Here is a 14,625-nt window from a genome sequence, read left to right on the forward strand (position 1 = left end):
AAAGTTAATTTCTGCCATTGTATGTGCTGCAAAGTCAACTAAGGTCCCGTTTGGTAGAACTTCGGCTCCTTCCAAAACAGTTTCGGCTCTAGCTTCTTTGGTGGAGTGGTTTCTCTAGTGGAAGTAAAGTTGTTTTGTAAAATGTTTGGTAAAACGGCTTCTCAATGACAATATAGGTAATTTTATGATCACTTTATACTTGAAGAGAGAGGAGAAGCCGGTGAAGCTATTTTTTTAGCTCCTCCTCTCTAGTGTAAGCTGTTTTGCGGCTTCTCCCTAGCTTCGGTGGTGAGCCATTTTGATATTACCCCTTTGGTAGTCACCCAAAATTGGTAGAAAAACAATTTGAGAAGCCTACCAAACAGGGCTAACACGGTTCACCTGCCTCCGAGTAACCTCCAACATAGCCACAGAACCGGAGGCATTAGCCGGAGCACGTATAATTGATCGAGATTGTACAGATGTACAATGTTTATGGATCCGTCCATTGTCGCTCTCTGAACTTCTGTCGAAGCCACCGGTCAGCATGCAGTTTACCTGCCGCAAATCCAAGTTCGCAGCACAAGACATCAAGAACAACAACTGCCCGCATAAACTAGCCACGATATGTGCCTGCAAAGAGACCTTGCGCAGGTCTATAATCACTAATCAGTGCGTTTTAATCGTTCTGGATCCTGTTACATGAACAGACAGTGCAGGTTTTAGATCCCAACATGATTCAAAACAAAACATTTGGCGCTTTATCAAATTCCTGGGTCACAATTAACCTTCCCTTTTAACTTTTAATCCAAGAAAACTTCTCCTGGTCACTTCTCAATTACTACGCCGTGTTGGAGAGTGTCAGATCGGATCAATTTCCTGCGACTTCAGATGGATCGAAAGCCGTCCGTTACGCGAATCGGACGGCTTATATTAGACCTTTTGGGTTAATCTAGCTTGATCCTCCTACAGTCCGACTACAGCCCGGCCCAACTCCTATCCGAGGAGGTCTAAAAAAAAAAAACCCCTATCCGAGGAAGGCCAGCCAACCCGAAGAAATACTTGCGAAAGACGCCGCGACCGCAACCAGGCCCATAAACGCAGGCTGCAAACGGCGACCCGGATAGGCACTCCACGCAAGAAAAAGAAGAATTCCGCGAGGAAACCAGGCAGCCAGCAGGTGGACGAGAGCGGCGGCGGCGGCGGCGGCCGAGAGGAGGTGATGGCGAGGACCGATAGCTGCCTCGCGCGCGTGGGCGCTGGAGCCGTAATCGGCGGCGCGGTCGGCGGAGCCGTTGGTAACCCCCTGCCTCCCTTAAACCTTAAAAACCCTAGCCCTGTATCAATCCGCGCGAACTGGTCAGTTTTCGCCCATGGTTTTGCGGTTGGTTGAAGTGGAGTAGTGTGAGATTTAAGGGATCTTGGCGCGATAGCTGCTGATCCGTGGTTTGTCTTGTTAGTTGGGGCCTTGGGGGGCTCCGCAGCTTCGGGAGGTGGAAGTAATAGGTTGGTTCAAGTCTAGGGAGACTAGATCGATGCTCTAGTTGGGAGTTTCTTTGCCCAATCGCGTGTGCTGCAAGGGTTGTTGCGTTTGGTGAATTTGTCTGTAAGGGTTGTTAGGAGTTGGGATGAAAAATGTAAGATTTTCAATTTGACTTCTAGTGTCAAAAGCCTTTCAATGCCTCCGTGCCCGTGGAATGTACCAATTTGTATATTTGGATTTTGGTTTTGATAGCTGATTTGGACCTCATAAAGGAAAGATGACAGTGATTTGAGATTGTTTGTATGCCTACTTATTGGTATTTGCTGTTGAAAAGTTATAGTTCCACTTGGTGGTTTTGTGCTTTGCCCATGCAGAGAATACTAACCTCGGTTGAAAAGGGTTGGATGTGGTCGTTGTTGTATTAGGCTAACGCTAGTCTCTGGCAGTCTGACTTGTATAGTCATTGCTTTTGGGTAGGGTATTGTATATAAGGTAGAAAAGATGCTCTACTTTTACCGCGTGTGTTAGACAACCAGTGCTTCTACCATTGGTAGCTAACATGATTGGCTTCTTTGCTTCTTCTAGGCATCAACTCTTGTACAATTGTTGATCTCAAGATGTAGCTCTAACAGAAAGTTGCTTGTAACTAGTTCTCGAGCCTACGTGCTTCCTAGGATACTAACATCACGAAAATAAATGGCATATTGTTTAATTCTTTCTGCTTCCATAGGATATGAGTACCGAGTTAATAATTGGCTTGTTTTTCCTTCTTTCTGTGTAGGTGCTTGCTATGGAACTTTTGAGGCATTCAGATACAAGGTATGCATACATTATTTGTTTTCTTAGCTCAAATTTGCTTTGCGGTAGTGCTTTTATTTGATTTCCCTTTCAATATTTGGTTTTGTGGCATTCTTCATGAATTATTAGATATTCATTCATCAAAACAATAGAAAGGAAATAAATTGATTGCCCTATCTTTCAAGACGCAATAGGTGCTACTTATCATGGCGCTACTGATGTTTTGACATTAAGCCTTGAAAGTCCATTCAATTAACCTTAGCGTAGATTTACTTTATCAAATTCATGGCATAATGTAGCTTTTGTTGATTTAACTGACAAGATAAAGCATATCTAAATGCTACTTTATAGTTATTTCTATGGCTAATCAGTATGCTGTTCTGTTTCACAGATCCCTGGGTTGCTAAAGATCAGATACATTGGACAAACAACTGTTGGCAGCGCAGCAATTTTTGGGCTTTTCTTGGGGGCTGGCAGCTTGATTCACTGTGGAAAATCCTACTAGTTTGTGTCATCTTTTTTGAAAAATACTCGGTTGATGGGCTTCACTGGCTGCCTCAGAGGACCGTCTGTGAAAACATTTGTTCAATGCTTATGTACAATTTAACAGCTAATAGCTCAGGGTTGGAAACAACATCATGTTATTTGATATGCTGGTCCTAGTTTTGGTGTGGAAATAAAATCCATGTTCATCTGTACGATTGAATCACCAATTTCTGGACGCATCTAGTGTCTGATGTTCTAAGAATGCTTTACCTGCTAGAAGTATCAAAACTAGCTCCAAACGTCTCCACTGACCGCTACAATGCTATTGGTGGAATGGTAGGTTTGACGCAACGTAATTAGCTACTCTAAACTGAAGGATGCTTAATAGTCTAGATTGTTTTTTGTGAGCTGAAATTCTCTCTTACGAGTATGACTAGTTAATTTGTGTTTGCGTTCATCCACAAAGTTATGCTGAAGACTTGAAAACTTGTGCCACATGTTATGATCGTCACAACTCACAAGGATACTACGGAGTATAGAATAGTAAGAGTACGATAAATGAACACACCATTCTCACTCCAATAAACTTCAGTGGATCAGAACCATATACAGTTATGTACAAAGCAAGCAGGATTGGAGTAGACATCACTGCAACTGTGCACCACAGTTCCAAGAATAGCATAACTAAAATTAGGGAACTACAACTTCAGATAGATTCATGTTCAGGAGGGGCAGAATTGCAGCTCTTGGATCTGAAACACCCATACCCTAGTTTTTGCCAACCCGTCTGTCACAGTCTCACAGACCAATCAACGCCCGAGGTCTGTGCTCGATGGTTAGCAAAGGCATACCAGATTGTGAAACAGCCCTTACGAACCCCATGTTAGCAGTGAAAGTGGGAGCGCGCCAATGGTCACCTGTACCGAAAACAACTTTGTTCTTCATCGCGCGCTTCCTTGTGGTTGGAAGATCCATCATTCGTGCTGAAGGACTGTCTGGGACAATACTGCAGGCAAAATGCATTGGTCAGTATTCTGTAAGATACTGGTTGCGTGGTTGGAAAAGAATGAAATTAAGGCCATTTGCGAGCACCAACCACACCGGATATGATAAATAGTGACATACAGAAAATATTACAGTTCCTAGTCCAGCACGGGTCTCGTACTATTGGATATGATAGTATTTTTTATGGACATGAAAATAGTAGCTGAATAGGAGAACGAAATATTTGTGCAGATGAAGAGGGCAGGCCAAACAGCTAAGCTAGCAGCCGCTGCCTGTTTCATTCAAGGTTACTAGAAGCTAAAGCAGATTTCAACTATCTACAAATTTAGCAAATCCAGTGTCTCTACCTAATATTAAAGTGTGGTTGTTTCTTCCAACCGTCGTGATTGTTTTGCAAAAAAGTTCCTCAACTTTTTCGTAATCAACCCGCAGTTCTTGGAATAGTTCTTGACGATTTTGCAAAAAGGTCCCCAAACTTTACTGCAATTGACCCGAGGTCCAGCCTTTGCTCCTGTTTCTTTTGTCCCACCCACACAGCACGCTTGCCGACGGCGGTGCGGGACGCGTGCCACCTCTCCGTCGCTCGTGTGGCCAACCCTCCCCGCGCTCACCATGCACTACTGCCGCTCGCCCTGGCGGGCAGCTGCTCCCTCGAGCTGCACGCCCTACCCGCCACCTGCACCTAAGGGGTGAAGGAGAGAGGAGAAAGCGGAAAGGAAATAACGAGCCGAGTGCCTCCTTGCAGCTAACCAAGTAGAGCCATGTGCCAGCGAGGGCATGGCGCCAGGAAGGGGGGCATCTAGCAATTGGGGGCTCGATTTTGCACTTGATTGGAATGATTTGGAGTGGATTATAGAAGGGAGGTGGATGGAAACGAGAAGAAGAGGAGGACGCACTCCTGCTCATGGCGGCCAGAGGCGCTGTGGCCTAGCGCTCGAAGCAGAAATGAGGCTAGGCATAGGGAGGACGAGCGCTTGCCTGGGCGACGGCGAGGATAGGGCAGGATGCGGGTGGTGCCGATGGACGAAGAGGCAGCGACTGGCTGGATGACGATGAGTACGGGGAAATCAAATGAATGGATAGAGCGGAGGTTAAGCGGTGATTTTTTTTTATTTCCATGTGTGGGTCCCATGTAATAAACAGATGGCATCAAACCACCCATAAATGTCTTCTACTACTATACTTGCAAAGAGATGACTACTAGGGACAGCGCACTAACATATTGTAAAGCGAAGCCAACATATTAGGTACAAGCGAATAATAACATGAGAGCAAGTAAGGACCCGTAGCAACGCACGGGCATTTCTGCTAGTAACTACACAAATGGCATTACCAGTTCTACCAATTTATATTTAAGTCCTACTAGTTACTCCAGATTTTACTGGGCAGCCAGTAAAGGAGTACACGTCCACAAAATACAAGGTGAAACGACAAACCATCAAGTATTTTTACTACTAACAATATTGTAGTACTACATATCAATCAGTGCATCTGCATATCACTCAATATGATGATCAGATGAACAAATAAAATCATCTGACAGCAACATTTGGGCACCACATGCACAACAAATGAAATCCACATAAAGATAGGAAAAGAAAGAACAAAAATCTGGCTCATAAACTTGATCATGTGTCAGTTCTCGAAGGGAAACCTAATGATGTATTATGTCTTAAATGTTGTATGCAATATTGTGGTAACAGAAGAATTGCACTTAAAATTCAAGATTAGAGTTACTAGACCATGGCATAAAGTAGTGGATCTTGAACAACCAAACTAGGTATGTAACAGAACTTACGTGAGTTGTTTCAGTAAGTATCTTGCTCTGATTTTCTCCTCAGCCCCACCACACATTGAAACAATTTCTTTGAACTCCGAGTTGACAGTTTCGCATATGATACATTGCTTCCCCTCGACTACTTTCCCCAACTCTACGAGTATTGGGAACTGCAGTTCGGATTGTGCCTGCAAAGCAAGCATGAAATAATTCAATACAAGACCCAATGCATAGGATGATAGGACTTTTTTTTTGTAAGTACAATTCTCTAATATAGCAATTCACTCTTTCTATTATCATTTATCAATTTGGACTGCAGAAACGTATTTCTGAAGATACAATTAACTAAGTGTGTGTTTGATGTGGGGTTAACAACTTATCAACAACATTTAGAATTGGGGTATGAAACACTAGCTTCCAGTATTGTAAAGCGAATGCTTCCAAATGACCTGATCCATGACGAACTTGTAGTTGCACTTGAACCTTGCCCTGGTCACTGCCTCTGGTGCAGCCATCAGCTTCCCCACCCCGCCGTTGCTGATCCCTGAAACCATAGCAACCAGCGCTGTGGTGTCCAAATTCACCAGCTCCCTCGATTCCCTCCACATCTTTCCTATGAAGGCACCAAATGCACCCTCAAAATCCAAGGGCACCACCTCATCAGTACTTTCCTTAGCCTCCGGTGGAAGAAAAACCTCGCCAGCACCCTCCACAACATCAATCTCGAACGCCCTGAAGCTCCTCATCTCCTCACTCGTGTTGAAGCTGACGGCAACCCACCCTTCCTCATCCTCGTCCTCGGAAACACCGACGAACTCCGCGAGCAAGTCGGTCTCCACGGCCCCTAATCCTTCCGCGAGTCCCAGAGCGATGTCCGCGCCGACGCCGCGGGAGAAGACGAGGAGCAGCTTCTCGGGTCGCGTAGCGGGCGTAGCACCGCGCGCGGCATCCAGCGCCGCCGCGACGCGAGCGCGGAGCCCCCCGCGCGGGGCCCAGGCGAGCCTGGCGGGGTTGCTCGCGGAGACGAGCGTCCACGCGGGCCGGCCGCGGAAGGCGCAGGCGAAGTCGACCCCCGGGAACGGCGAGAGCCGGGACGGGCTCCGCACGGCCGGGTGGGTGAGGAGGAGGTGGAGCGCGGCGAGGTGGGGCAGGTTGGAGGAGAGCGGCGCCGCGGGGTCCGGGCGGGCCGAGGCGAGGAACCCCAGCTCGGCGGTGACGAGGCGGAGGAGGGAGCGGAGCGCGGGCTGGCGTGGCAGGTCGGGCGAAGACGCGAGGCGGCCGCGCAGCGCGCCGCACCGCGCCCGCGCGAGCTCCAGCTCCGAGCCGGCGGCGCACGTTTGCGGTGCATCCATTTTCTCGCTGGTCGCTGCGATCCGGGTTCGGCCGAGGTGAGAGAAACGTGCAAGTGTTTCGTGGGCTGCAATGCGCCGGCCCAGATGCAGCAAAACGTGTGGGCTGAAAGCGGTAGGCACAAAATGGCCGCCAATGCGAGTCCTCGCTGACGCTGCGTATAAAGAGGCCACAAATATAGCCGTTGGGCTCGACTTGCGTTGCGTTCGCTTTCCCCGTCCGTCATTTTTGTTTGAAGCGCACCGTGCGGTGCGGCGTGCCTTGCCTCCTTGGCTTCCGCCGCTTCGCCTCGTCGCTTCCGCTCTCCACAACGGCACACTCCGCCGCCGCCGGGTGACTCCCGCGGTGATTTCTTCCCCCGAAGCGCTGGTATCCTCCGGATCTGGACGCCGAGCCCGCCGCGAGCTCTAACTGTAGGTGAGCTTCTGAGATCTGGTCGTATGCTTGCCTGTGCTTTTGCGAATTATGCTATGCTTTCATTTCGTCTCCCACTCGGATGCGCTGTTGGGTCTCTCCCAGGCGCTTGCCGGCGTGGTGTTAGTTTCGCCTCCGCAGTCGCATGACGTTTGGTTCGAGTGGCGCGGTGATTTGTCTAGTCAGTAGTTTGTTGTGCCCTGTCATAGTGAAACGTCTAGGGTTTGGCGGAATTCTGAGCAGTTTTCACTCAATTTTTTAGTTACTAGGCTAAACTGTTTTGCAGACGTCTAGGATTTTGAAGATGGAGTTTCATATTTTCATTTAGCACACTTCATAGTAGTAGTAGATTGTAGATATCTCTGACCAGTATATTTTTTTTCCTGAGGCTTACATTGCGATATTTGGAATTAAGATAGCTCGCATTCTGCAATGCAATATTCTTGTCACTGAATTCTGGTGGATGCAAAGCCCTGGATTTGTCTTCCACAGATTGGTCTATATTTCCATGAGTAGAGAATTTGTGATTTCTATCTTTTGTAGTAAATAGGTTTTACTGGAGTAATAGTGTTTAGATGGTTTTGGAATATCTTAGTGTTACTAGGGGATAGAGGGTATGGGTATGACCATACAAGTGGATGTTTGCTATTCTTGGATAATGTTGTATCATACTACTGTCTGCAGTTCAACCATGTCCTTCTATGCATCTTGCATTTGTGTTCGATTTAGTTTGGAGCATATAACTTACGATCCCATTATTGTAGCGATTGGATCTGAAAATGAGCGAGGGGAATACTACTCAGCTTGACCTTGAGGAAGGATCGCCTCAGATGTCTGCTGATAATGATTCTAGTAGTCCTGCAACAATACACAAGATAAATGCTGACACGCAAGACTCTGGAAGCAAAATTGAATCACCCACTCCAGAGAAGCTTGAATCTAGAAGCAAAGGGGTCGTTGTGAGTTCACTAGCAAGGAATTTGCTTGCAGAGAGGTACAAAGACAGATTTGCAAATCTGCTGGGGGAAGATGAGGATGACACGGATGATGAAGGCTATAATGACAGTGTTTCACCTGATGTTTGCCGATCTCTGATTTCAGGAAGCATTGAACTCCTTGAGAAGTGAGCCATTTTAATTTTTATCTCAGTATATCATGCATCTCATATCTCTAGCATCTGATTTTCCACCTTGTTTTTCTTATTCACAATGGCAGACACAAGGATTTGCTGAATCTTTTCAATAGAATGGAGAGCTCTATAAGGTTGCTACGCTTACGGAAGAAGATGACTACTTTTAATAATATTGCCACCCAGGTGGAAGTACTCACAAAGAGGTAGTAATGACAGTGAAACTATCTGTATGGATTATTACCAGTTTTTATTTGTTTGTTTGTTGCAGTTGGATGATAGTCTTTCTGCATTACAGGACGTTCTCATACAGTCACTTGGCCCAGATGAAGCATTTGTTTCCAGAAGCAATCCAGATAAAGAGGATACTCTTACATGATGAGAAAAGCCTATGCATGTATGCTGATATGGAGATCACACTTGTCATGGATGTTGTGGAATGCACAAGTCCTGATCAGTCTCCATCAATGGCAATCTGCGAGGCTTTTTACTCAAAGCTTTTGAGTTTTTTGGATGCTCATCATAAGGTACTAAACTTAATTTACTAGTCGTTGCTCAGGTAATTGTTAATTAATAGAGTTTCACTGTAGGATATTTCCTTTAATTTGCTCAGAGCACCTCAACTTAATTCTGTCTTTTCATCCCAAGTGAACTTATATGAGCCTTTTTTTAGGTGACACATATGCACTTATGATTACGTTAGTCTTCAGACCATGATAATTCACTGAGCATTCTAGTTGCAATTGTTATACATGCAGGGTACAGAGATTCCCGAGGCAATTCTACCAGGACCCTTTAATTCAAGGTCAAGGGAGAAGTTATATCTTGAGGCGCCTAATGGACATGCTACTGAGCCAGCTTTGCAGGGCACCACTGAGGATGGATTGTTATATGCTTCCCACTTCCCACAATCTTTTCAAAAACTCATGTCACAGAAAATCGTTGCTGATGGAACTGAAAAGACTCAGTTGCTCTCTGATCCAGCAGAACTGAGCTCTGTCAGTGCTTATGTTACAGAAGGGATAAACAGAAGCCCTAAAAAGCAAGATACAAATGCTCCAGTTCCAGTGAACTACGAAATTTCTGCTACCCCCAATCGCCATTTGATCTCTTGTTGTCCAGAGAGCACGCCAAAACAAGGGACCTCAGAGTCACCATTTTTGGCTGGAACACCAGCAATGCAGACACCAAAAAGGCCGTTGCTGACTCCACTTGGGAAACTTGAGGCCACATGTGGACACATTTCTGGACCACGTTCAGCCGGTTCAGCCCGCAGATCACTGAAAACATCGTTGAAATTTGAAGGAGGAAGCCTGTCTTATGATGATGGTATGGAACATGAGGCTACAGCTAAAAGGAACATGTTCTCAGAAGATTCATCTAGTTCCAATAAGTCATTAGAGGTACTGATCTGATTTCTACCCATCACATAGAATTGTATTTTTTATATGGATTAGCACATAATAACTACATTCTGGGGATCACAAATGCCATAGTTGATAGCTTAAATTAGATAACAAATGGTTGTTCTTGGATTCTGATTTCTAGAAAAACCTAATGTGCAATGAAACTACTGTGGGCAGCTCTCTCTGCATTTAACTTTGTATTTTTTATCATAGGATTGGTAAACAGCTCTATTGTGGGTTGTGTCAAATAGACTTCTTAACTACCTTCATCTAATACAATAATCAGGAAATAGGTATAAGCGACTGTTCAATAATACCTAGAGTGTTGGCAGTGAATTAGCCATCAAATTACTAATAACCAGCAATAGCTTACTAATGAACTTGGAATTGTTATACCCTGAGGTGAAGGGATAGGTTAGTCAGACAGAATGACTGTTTCTTTTATTTACAAACTATTAAAAATAATGTACTCTTAAATTTCTAGGTTATAGCGTATGCTGTATAGTCAATAGATGTCTTGTTTCCTGCTCTTTTTATTTCTTTTGTTGAACAGTTGGAAAGACTTGAAGAATTTACCTATCAAATAAAGAAAGCCTTGAAGAATTCGAAGCTAATTCATTTGTTTGATGTGACTTTTTCCTTGCAGGAGAAGGAACCTGTCTCCTTTACTGATAAAGACAAAACCAATCAAGACCCAGTTGAAACCCAGGAAAAGATAGCTTCGCTCCGTACCACATTTGACATAGTCTGTGATATTTCACGATCTACCAAGAATTCCCTAATCACAAAACAAGAACTTTTCCACAATATTCTTGCCAATAATTTGGAGATAGAAGAGACTGGTAATGATTATCAGTGTAATAACTCCAAATTATAGTTAATATTAGCTGAGCTATGCTGACTATGTGTTATCTTATTTTCTCTTAACAGGGGAGATAGAAGAGCAGCTGCATATTTTAGAGGGTCTGGCTCCTGATTGGATATCTAAGAAGGTGATAAATGAAGGAGAAATACTTTACAGGCAAGTTGCATGAGCATCCCCCTTTTTGTTTGCATGTCCTTGAGCTATATTATTTCATATTACTAGCAAGCATCCTCTTTTCTTTTATGAGATTTTGAAGGGAATATTAACATATTACTTTATTTTCTTGGCAGCATTGAACCAATAACAGATCAGAATTCTGTTCGGGCGAGGCTTGTAGAACCCGTATGAGAATAGCTGCCATCGGTTCAAAGCTGAAGAGTGCACCTGATACTACTATGTATGTACCACTAAGAACCCATGAAGCAGCCGCATTAGCTAATTTACCATCATAGTCATAGAATCCTCTGGATTGCCCTTGCTCTTGTCTGATTCGACTTCAAATATTGAGTATAGCAACAGAAGCTGGTGGGGTTCCTCAGTGCAATCTGTGTCCTTGTTGACCTGCTCAATGCTAAAATTGTTATGAAACTTGAATTCAGACCTGGGTGTAATTTGGCGCTCAGATTTCATGCATCCCAATTGCCACGTACTGCTGTGTGAGCTTTCTGTGGTGCTAGAAGTCAACATTAGAATCTGCGCGGAATTCAATTGCCCTTTGGCATCTCTGATATTTGCTCAGGAAAATGCAGAAGTACTAGATTATGTTTGCTGCTCTGTCAGGTTCTTACTGGGCATGCACATGTTAACCTCTGTAATACTGGTGTCAAGCGCATGTGCTCACTATTTTTTTTATACGAACCAGGAGAGCCTTCAATTATATTAAAAAGAAGAATAAGTTGACTGGTTGGATTGGGATATCAACCCACGCCGTACCATGTCAACGCACTACTCAAACTTTACTCAACCACACAACATCAGCCGGTTGGATAGCCGGTTGGATTGGGACATCGATACGAGCCCTAGTGAAAACTCTGCTCGATCAGATTGGTACATCACCCGAGCCTCCACGAATTCTGTTCGGTCGGATTGGGATGTCCGACATGAGCCACCACACAACCAACGCCACCTACTGGGTCCTCTTTTTTTTTTTTTGAAAAAAAGAAAGGAACGCTAGGACCCTTGTCGTTGGCCCCAGACGGGAGCCAAAGGTCCAAGCCAGAGATGCTTGAAGTCGCCTTCCACGTCGTCCAAAGGAGGGATGGGTTTTCACCCGCGTCACCGTGATGTAAAGAGACAGCCCGCGCCACCAGCCCCACCACCATGGTACTGCTGGTGAGCCTCCACGCGACCGCAGCCAACAATGCCACCACAGCGACGCTGACATACGCCTGAGCAAACCGTTGTCGGCCACGCCACCGCAGTGCCGCTGACACACCGCTGCACAGATTGAACAGACGCCGACACCTTGGAACCCGCCGGCCGCACCGGAATGTACGCTGGCACCTTGGAGCTCGCCCACTATTAGGGCAGGGCGCGACGCCACTGGAGGGCCTGGCCGCCGCAGTGCCCCCAGCCTCAGTGCGCCATGAAGCCGCTGGGTGATGCCACCGCCGGACCACACCAAGCGCCGCCCGTATGCACTGCCGCAGTCAGTCAACGTGCTCCAGCCGCACGCGTCACCGTAGCCGGGCACCGCCGCTGCTGTCGGAAGAGCAGCCGCCGTGCGTCGGCCGCGGATGCCGTCGCAGCGGAGAAAATCGGCCGCCGCCGGCCGTGGACACCGCAGTAGCCGAGCCATGCTGCATGCCGGCTGCGGTCGCCGCCCTTGCTGGGCAACGCCGCACGCCGGCGCCAGCTGCCAGCGCTGCCGTAGCTGGGCTCCGCTGCCGCCTCCGCAAGAAACAGCCACCGGCACGTGTCCCCGACGCACCGAGGCCCCAGGGTAGCAGATTCGGTAGCTAGGGGTGCTGGGCGGATTTGGTCGCGGACGGCCGAGCCAACCGCCGCTGTCATGGACGAGGCCAGCCACCAAAGAGAGCGCGAGGGGGAGGAAAGGAGAGGAGGAGGGTGGTGGCCCCGCGGTCGCCTTCCTTGTGGCCGCGCAGGCTTTTGGTGGCCGCTCGGGTGATAGCGAGGAGAGGAGGGGAGCGGCGCTCAAAGGGGCGGCGGCGCCGGGTGCTGGGGTTCCCCCGGCGCCTCCCCGAGGAGGAGCGACGCGGGGCGTTCACTATTAGTGCTCACTATATGCTGTATGCACTATTTATTCCATATATGCAGTAATGACGTGGCATACAGTACGCTAATGCAGGCAATGAGCCCAAGACATGTATCCTCTACATACACAGCATGTGCCAAGTGACACCAGATAGAGCAGACACAACCCGATCACAGGCTCTCACTCCTCGGACCATGTGATGTCCACCATGCCGAGGCTCTGGTCGAGCCCCAGGGCGTCCCAGACCGCCGGCGATGCGTCGACGATGTTGTTGTCGCAGGGCGGCTCGAAGTTGTGCTCGTCGTCGCAGCCGTGGACGGAGTCGCACTCGTCCACCACCTTGGCGTACACGGAGTTGCCGTTGGCGGAGATCTTGATGCGGTGCCCGCAGCGCGCCATGTTGCTGAACCACCCCGTGGAGAGCGCCACCACCTTCTCCTCGTCGCTGTGGTACGCGTTGTCGCACTCCGACGGGCCGCCGCCGTCCTTGCCCTTCTCGAAGCTGTTGAGCGTCAGCACGGCCTTGGTGCTCGCCGTCACCGGTGGCGAGCAGCGGTACTGCGGGTACTTCTTGCCGTCCTCGCAGCAGTCCGGGTCGTTGCTCTTCTCGCAGTTGCCGGACCGGCCGGGGAGGTAGCCGCTGGCGCGGCACACGCCGAGGCCGGCGCCGGGGCGGAGGGAGAACGCCATGTGGGAGGTGGAGAGAGCAACCAGGACGAAGATCGCCATGGCGGCTGCAGCTCTGGCAGAGACCATCTTTCCTTCCCTGAAAAAGGAAATGCTTAAGCTCACTCTGTTTTTCTTATTTCCTGTGCTCTGCTTTGCTAGATGCTTTGAGGTGATTGAGGTTAGTCGTGCATGGGATTATATAGTGGCCTTTCCGCTTGCTACAGTAGTATGAACTTGCACCAATGCCCATGACGTAACGAATGGTTTGATGGATGTGATTACCGGAGACGGCAATCCGGTGACCAACTAGTTGCTTTTCGCCGCGCCGTATGAAATGGTTTAAACTCTTTCGATGTGAACATGTGGAGAAGATTTGTTCTACACAACAACACGGGATCTAAATCATATCGGAAATTAGTAAAACTCTAAAAAAAACTGTGAGTTCGGTTTTAGCCAACACGCTAACAAACCGCTCCTTTCCATGCTAATTTCACTTTGTCATGAACTGAGTATACGCACTCAACTGATTTCCACCATAGGTAGATGCAATGTCTGCTTCTCCAGCAGCTATGGAGGACAATAAGCTATTCATTTACATAAGCCCATTTTACACCCACTACCTTTTCAATTTCAACATTGGCTCAAATTTAGGGTGTTCGGTGACATGGTATTGACACAGCGACATGAACAAAGGCTCAAAAGTATTTGAATGTTTAAAATTTACTTGGCATAATAAATTTGAAATAAATCTTGCTTTTACCAAGGAGTATTTGCAGATGAAATTAAGTTTTCGTAAGTGAAATAAGGTATAACATTAAAAAACAGATATTGTATAAAACTAAAATAAACCGTTTTTTCATTACGTTGATCAAACGAAAGTCCGTACTCATTTATTTAGGTTACTTATTAATCCCATGCACAATTTCTAAACAAAATTGAAGTCATCATAAATTAACAAAATTTGGAAACGGTGCCTCAATTTGGAAATTTAGTATATTGCTTTAAACAACTAAGAGAAAAATCCAAATGCAGCTTTTTGCTCAGTTGAA

The 14,625-nt window shown here is 46.9% G+C and overlaps 4 protein-coding genes across 5 annotated transcripts; 2 read left to right on the forward strand and 2 right to left on the reverse strand.

Annotated features, from left to right (window-relative positions):
* The first annotated feature begins 1,066 nt into the window (after positions 1 to 1,066).
* Positions 1,067 to 2,966, forward strand: LOC101757421 (reactive oxygen species modulator 1). The gene is made up of 3 exons (XM_004982711.4): positions 1,067 to 1,277; positions 2,244 to 2,281; positions 2,652 to 2,966. Exons 1-3 carry the CDS (start codon positions 1,202 to 1,204, stop codon positions 2,763 to 2,765), a joined length of 228 nt encoding a protein of 75 aa, XP_004982768.1. The 5' UTR covers positions 1,067 to 1,201; the 3' UTR covers positions 2,766 to 2,966.
* Positions 2,967 to 3,301: 335 nt separating this feature from the next.
* LOC101757022 lies at positions 3,302 to 6,896 on the reverse strand. Its single transcript, XM_004982710.2, has 3 exons — positions 5,978 to 6,896; positions 5,550 to 5,716; positions 3,302 to 3,752 (listed from the first exon to the last, which is right to left on the reverse strand). Exons 1-3 carry the CDS (start codon positions 6,878 to 6,880, stop codon positions 3,545 to 3,547), a joined length of 1,278 nt encoding a protein of 425 aa, XP_004982767.1. The 5' UTR covers positions 6,881 to 6,896; the 3' UTR covers positions 3,302 to 3,544.
* Positions 6,897 to 7,088: 192 nt separating this feature from the next.
* LOC101756609 (CDT1-like protein b) lies at positions 7,089 to 11,417 on the forward strand. 2 transcript variants are annotated; one of them, XM_004982709.3, is made up of 8 exons: positions 7,089 to 7,295; positions 8,057 to 8,415; positions 8,508 to 8,627; positions 8,720 to 8,948; positions 9,180 to 9,824; positions 10,474 to 10,669; positions 10,758 to 10,848; positions 10,983 to 11,417. In XM_004982709.3, the coding sequence occupies exons 2-8, from the start codon at positions 8,072 to 8,074 to the stop codon at positions 11,038 to 11,040; spliced, it is 1,683 nt and encodes a 560-aa protein (XP_004982766.1). In that variant the 5' UTR covers positions 7,089 to 7,295; positions 8,057 to 8,071; the 3' UTR covers positions 11,041 to 11,417. The 2 variants fall into 2 exon arrangements, with proteins under 2 accessions (XP_004982766.1, XP_012704179.1); XM_012848725.3 differs by having other exon boundaries at positions 7,089 to 7,291.
* A 1,544-nt stretch (positions 11,418 to 12,961) lies between these two features.
* Positions 12,962 to 13,726, reverse strand: LOC111255870 (putative ripening-related protein 5). The gene has a single exon (XM_022823465.1). It carries the CDS (start codon positions 13,661 to 13,663, stop codon positions 13,088 to 13,090), a length of 576 nt encoding a protein of 191 aa, XP_022679200.1. The 5' UTR covers positions 13,664 to 13,726; the 3' UTR covers positions 12,962 to 13,087.
* Between the last annotated feature and the right edge of the window lie 899 nt (positions 13,727 to 14,625).

Source organism: Setaria italica, chromosome IX (genome assembly GCF_000263155.2).
Source record: "Setaria italica strain Yugu1 chromosome IX, Setaria_italica_v2.0, whole genome shotgun sequence".
Taxonomy (NCBI): domain Eukaryota; kingdom Viridiplantae; phylum Streptophyta; class Magnoliopsida; order Poales; family Poaceae; genus Setaria; species Setaria italica.

Excerpts from the sequence above, each read along its gene's own strand:
- LOC101757022 (XM_004982710.2), bottom strand. The coding sequence starts at position 6,880 with ATGGATGCACCGCAAACGTGCGCCGCCGGCTCGGAGCTGGAGCTCGCG. Across the intron at positions 5,717-5,977 it reads ACAAGTTCGTCATGGATCAG|GCACAATCCGAACTGCAGTT; the intron begins GTCATTTGGAAG and ends CTTGCTTTGCAG. Across the intron at positions 3,753-5,549 it reads TACTTACTGAAACAACTCAC|TATTGTCCCAGACAGTCCTT; the intron begins GTAAGTTCTGTT and ends TTTTGCCTGCAG.
- LOC101757421 (XM_004982711.4), top strand. The coding sequence starts at position 1,202 with ATGGCGAGGACCGATAGCTGCCTCGCGCGCGTGGGCGCTGGAGCCGTA. Across the intron at positions 1,278-2,243 it reads CGCGGTCGGCGGAGCCGTTG|GTGCTTGCTATGGAACTTTT; the intron begins GTAACCCCCTGC and ends CTTTCTGTGTAG. Across the intron at positions 2,282-2,651 it reads TTGAGGCATTCAGATACAAG|ATCCCTGGGTTGCTAAAGAT; the intron begins GTATGCATACAT and ends TCTGTTTCACAG.
- LOC101756609 (XM_004982709.3), top strand. The coding sequence starts at position 8,072 with ATGAGCGAGGGGAATACTACTCAGCTTGACCTTGAGGAAGGATCGCCT. Across the intron at positions 8,416-8,507 it reads AGCATTGAACTCCTTGAGAA|ACACAAGGATTTGCTGAATC; the intron begins GTGAGCCATTTT and ends TCACAATGGCAG. Across the intron at positions 10,849-10,982 it reads GAAGGAGAAATACTTTACAG|CATTGAACCAATAACAGATC; the intron begins GCAAGTTGCATG and ends TTTTCTTGGCAG.
- LOC111255870 (XM_022823465.1), bottom strand. The coding sequence starts at position 13,663 with ATGGTCTCTGCCAGAGCTGCAGCCGCCATGGCGATCTTCGTCCTGGTT.